At 71.8% G+C, this 4,591-nt stretch overlaps 1 protein-coding gene across 1 annotated transcript in view; it reads left to right on the top strand.

The window, feature by feature from the left end:
* The window catches only part of HSF2BP (heat shock transcription factor 2 binding protein), a gene marked incomplete at its 5' end in the record, with an annotated part of 7,866 nt that continues 3,275 nt past the window's right edge, over nt 1–4,591 (top strand). Inside the window, 3 exons of the mRNA XM_012731117.1 lie at nt 1–166; nt 1,875–1,978; nt 4,135–4,405. Coding sequence (XP_012586571.1) covers nt 1–166; nt 1,875–1,978; nt 4,135–4,405 — 541 coding nt within the window. The remainder of the gene's footprint in view (nt 167–1,874; nt 1,979–4,134; nt 4,406–4,591) is intronic.

Below are 4,591 nucleotides of genomic sequence, written 5' to 3'. Positions count from 1 at the left end.
GCTGGCCTCCCGCAGCGCGTGGGCGCCGCCGAGGAGTTCGTGAAGGTGCGGCGGAGGGACCTGGAGCGGCTGACGGCGGAGGTGATGCAGATCCGCGACTTCCTGCCGCGCGTCCTGGACGGGGAGGTCCTGGAGAGCTTCCAGAAGCTGCGGCTCGTCGAGAAAAGTGAGGCTCCCCGGGCGCGGGCCGCCCCCGCGCTCCCTTGGCGGCCCTGCGGGCGCCGCAGGGGGGCCGCGGGCCCAACCCCAGGGGCCGGGAGCAGGAAGGCCCCAGGGAAGAGAGAGGGACGCAGAGTGGGCGGAGGCGCCGGGCTGACTTGGCGCCCCAGTCCCGCGCCCAGGCTGCGGCCCAGCCTCGGGGTCTCAGGGCGGCTGCTCCAGAGAGAACCGTGACCCCCCGACCCCCGTCCCTTCCGCAGTCTGTTTCTCACCCGTCGCTGCGCCCCGAAGTGCGAGGCTCGTGAGCCCGCCCCTCCCAGGGGCTCCGCCTCGGTGGTCCTTGGCCCCAGCCGCTGTTCGCACAGGTCCTGCTAGCAGGGCACCGCAGCGAACGGGTGAGGGGCCCAGTGAGGAGGCCGGCGACGATGTGGGGGACCGGGAGTCACGGGGGGAGGGTGCTGCCACCCGTCGGCGCACAGCACCCCAGCCTCAGCCCCAGAAAGTGGCTACTGGCTGCTTCCCAGATCGTGAGGTGGGGATGGTCAGCCTCGTGTCCCGTGGGCTGGCCTTGGCCACTAGGAAAAGCCAGCTGAGGATGTCTCCTTGTCGTGGCAGTGACTTGAGCCTCTTGGGGGTGCAGAGCGGGGGGGGGGGAACAAGGCAGTGGCCAACAGGCGGCGGGCAGAGGAGGCAGGAAGGGGCCGTGGCGGGAGGGCGGACGCTCGCGACATTCACCGCCACTCCTGACACGTGAGTCCACCTCTCCTGGGTGCGGGGCAGCCCCAGGGATCGCTGGGACGCCAGCACGGTCGGCCTGGCGCTGCTGCGGCGGCTCTGGTCGCGCCGCGCTGACCCAGGGACGGGCCGCCAGACGAGGTTGGCCGAGCCTTGGCCGCAGAGCAGGGGCCGCCTGGCGTCCAGGAGCTGGCAGGGGCAGGGAGGGGCCCTCCCTGGAGGTTTCCGAGGGGGCGTGGCCCGGCGGGTCCCCGGAGCCTTCAGAGCCCGGGTCCCTGTCATTGCAAGCCCACGGTGCCGCAGCGCCCCACTGTGCCCCATCCCGGGGAGGGGAGCAGCAGCTCGCTTGAGCCATCCTGTGCAGACACTGTTAGCGTGAACGGGCCCTTTGCGGCTGGCAGGCTGTGACGTGCCCCGGCTGCTGCCCACAGCCCGGCACCTCCCCTGCCCACGTGCTCTCCTCGAGCGCCTCAAGCGCACTCACCTCATGAAGGTCGGCCCGAGAAACAGCCACGGTGTGGGCTCCGGGCTGCTGCTGCTCCCCACGTCCCCCGCAGTCATCGCTGGGCCCGGGAAACTCACGTGAGGGCTGATGGTGGCCACAGGCGGAGGCAGGTGTCCGCGGGCGGGAGCGTCCTGGCCCTGGGCCCTCTCCCGTGAGACGCCTGGTCTTCGTTCGTCTCCAGCCTGCTTGCTTGGGCAGGGCCTCGGGCCGCAACCTGTGCTGGCAGCTTGGGGTGCAGGTGCGCCCCACAGCATGCCTCCGCCTCAGCGCCTCCCGCACCCGCGTGCAGCCCCAGTGGAAACACCAAGACGCGCTTTCTGCTCCAGGCTGGACGCTGACGCAGGCTGGACGCGGGAGTTGGCTGTCGACTGGCGGCCGCTCCGGCCTGAAGGCGCCCCCAGCAGCCTGAGGGCAACCCGCGGGCAGTTCCGGGGCGGGGGCCGCGCGGTTGGAAACGGTGCCTGTGTCCCCCCAGGCTTGGAAAGGAAGGAGCAGGAGCTGGAGCAGCTACGCGTGGACTGTGAGCACCTGCGAGCCCGCCTGGAGTCTGTGCAGGCCGACAGCGTGCGCGAGAGGAAGGTAGGAGGCGGCGCCCGCGCGGCTCGGGCTGGGGCTGGGGCTCGGGCTCGGGCAGGCGAGCGGTCTGCCGGCCCGAGCTCGCTCGGCCTTCGCGGCCCATTGGGCCTGTTAAAGGCACTTCCGGCTGAGCGCCCCCAGAACGGCCCCCGGGGTCAGTCTGGGGCCGTCGCCGCCGCGGCATGAGTCCGTCCCCGGCCAGGGAGGGAACCCCGGGCGCCGCAGGCCCCACCTCCTGCCGCCCGCTCAGCTGAGCCAGGCGAGGCAGCGCGTGTTGGGCGCTGGGCTTCAGCGTGGTGTGCCGCTCTGGCTCGCTCGCCTGGGCCTCGGCGTCCCCTGCGCGGCTGACCACGGCATCCAGGGACCCGGGTGGCGCCAACGGAGCGGTTCTCGCTCCTTCTCATCGCTGGACCGGGCAGTGCTCGAAGGCCTGTGCCCCTGGCAAAGCGCGGGCGGAGAGGGTGAGACCACTCCCGCCGCCTCACGCGGTGCCCGCCGGGTGTTTTCGGTGCAGCTGTTCCCTCTGCAGCCGAGGTTCCTGCGTTGGCGTTCGGCCGGTGCCCCGCCCGCGGGTGCGCTGCAGGCTGAGGGCGCCCGGCTCCTTCCCCGTGGGGCGGGGGCCCCTCACTGGCTGTGGGGGCCGGCCTGGTGTGGGCGGCTGCCTCTTCCCCGTCAGCTCTTCTCCAGCTGGCCCCCAGGTCTTCACAGAGCGCAAGGTGCCGTTTGGATGTTGAACTCGTCGGGACCTTCTGACTCATTTATACAGACCTGGGTGCAGGCCAGAGGTGGGGGGTGAGAGGAGTCCCCAAGAGTGGGGAGCAGAAAGGCGGATCCACTGGGGCCCACGGCTGAGGGAGCAGCGGGGAGACGGGGGGGGGTGCTGCGCCCCGGGCCCCCTCCCCAGCGGGGATCGAGCGCGCTGACGCGGCTGCGGCAGCCCCAGCACAGCGCTCCCCGCCGCGCCGCCGGGCCCGCACGTTTAGCTTGCTGAAGTTTGTCTTTCACGTGCTGCGCTTCTTTGCCGCGTGCCGGGCTTCTTGGCGCTGGGTGCCAGCGACGTCCCCTTTTGTCCCCTTCACGAATGCGACTGTCACGTGCCAGTTTTGCGGGGGGCGGGGTTCTCCTGCCGTGCGTCCGGCCCGCCAGCGCACGCCTTTGGTGAAGACACTTTCTCCCGTGAGCTTCCCGGTGTGGCCAGCAGTCGCTTGGGCATGTGTGGCCCGAGGCCTGGGCTCTGGCCCTTGGGCCCCTCCCTGCGCCTCACCGTCGGGCTCACGGCGGCGCCCCGGCAGCCTTGGTGCGCTCCCATCCCCCCGTGCACCCCGGTCCTGCTCAGCTTGCCTGGCGGGCTCCTCGCTTCTCCATGGAAATTGTGGAATAAACAGAGGTCCCGCTGGGGTTTGGCGGGAATTGTGTCACTAGGCCAGTTGGGGCGTCACTGGGTCTCCACCAGGCAGCGCTTCCCACCCCGCACCGGCCGTCTGTGGTCTCCGGCAGCCGCGTCGGCTCTTCACCCAAACCCTTCGCTTCCCTCGGGGCGGTCGCGGCGGGGCTGCATGCTCAGGCCGGGGGCCCTCCAGCGGCCGGCTGCGTTGCTGGGGCGGTGCCCTGCGGCCGGCCTAAGCTTCGTTTCCAGCAGACTCTCGCGCCGCCTGCGAGTGGGGCCGCTGTGTCTCCTCTCCTGTCCGGCCCGATGGCCTCCCAGGCCTCCTCGAACTGTCCGCGGCGCCGCGGGGGGAGCAGACGCCCTTGCCGGCTCCAGGGCCCGAGGCAGCAGCAGCACTGGGAAATCCCAGGGCTTAAAGAGAAGTTCCGGGGTGGCGGGGGCAGGTCCCCGAGGCCCGCTCACCCCGCCTCCTGCTGCTCTCGGCTGCCTCCTTTTGTGGCCAGAATCACGGCCCCGTCACTTCTGGGGTGCCCGGCACCTCGCTCCCCCACGCGCTCCCCACGCTCCGAGGAGACGCGCTCTGCGGCGTCGGCAGGCGGTGCCGTAGCGTGAGCCGCCGGGGTGGGTCTCGTGAGCGCGAGCTCTGGCTCCGGAGCCCGGCTCGTGTGCCCCGCGTCCTGGAGCTGTGCGCGCATCTGCGGCAGCCTTGGAGAGGAAGCGCTCGCTGTCCGGGTCACGCGTCCCTCCTGACTTCACCTCGGCTTGGTTCCAGGAGAAACTGGCGCTGCGGCAGCAGCTGAACGAGGCCAAGCAGCAGCTCCTGCAGCAGGCGGAGTACTGCACCGAAATGGGGGCGGCCGCCTGCACCCTGCTGTGGGGCGTCTCCAGCAGCGAGGACGTCGTCAAGGCCATTCTGGGAGGCGTAAGCACCCCGCTCCGTCGGGCGAGGCCGAGGCGCCCGGCCCAGCTGGGTTTCTGGCGTTCGCCCGTCGCCAGCTTCAGAGCTGGCGGCGCGGCCCAGGGAGGCACCGTGGCCGCTCCCAGCTGACCTCGGTGTGTGGTGGCTGGAAGTGCCCCGGGCCCTGTCCCGTGGCGAGGTGCGGACCCTGAGTGTGTTAGTTGGGGACGCACACCGCGGACTCAGCGACTCGGAGTGGCCCGGTGTCCTGAGCGGGCGGCGGCCCCGAGACGGGCGGCAGCCGGGGGGAGAGACGCGGCCCCGAGGCCTC

Source organism: Condylura cristata, unplaced genomic scaffold (genome assembly GCF_000260355.1).
Source record: "Condylura cristata isolate star-nosed mole 26May11 unplaced genomic scaffold, ConCri1.0 scaffold00003, whole genome shotgun sequence".
Classification (NCBI taxonomy): Eukaryota; Metazoa; Chordata; class Mammalia; order Eulipotyphla; family Talpidae; genus Condylura; species Condylura cristata.
The sequence above is the reverse complement of the archived record's forward strand: the minus strand, read 5'-3'. Positions and strand labels throughout refer to the sequence as shown.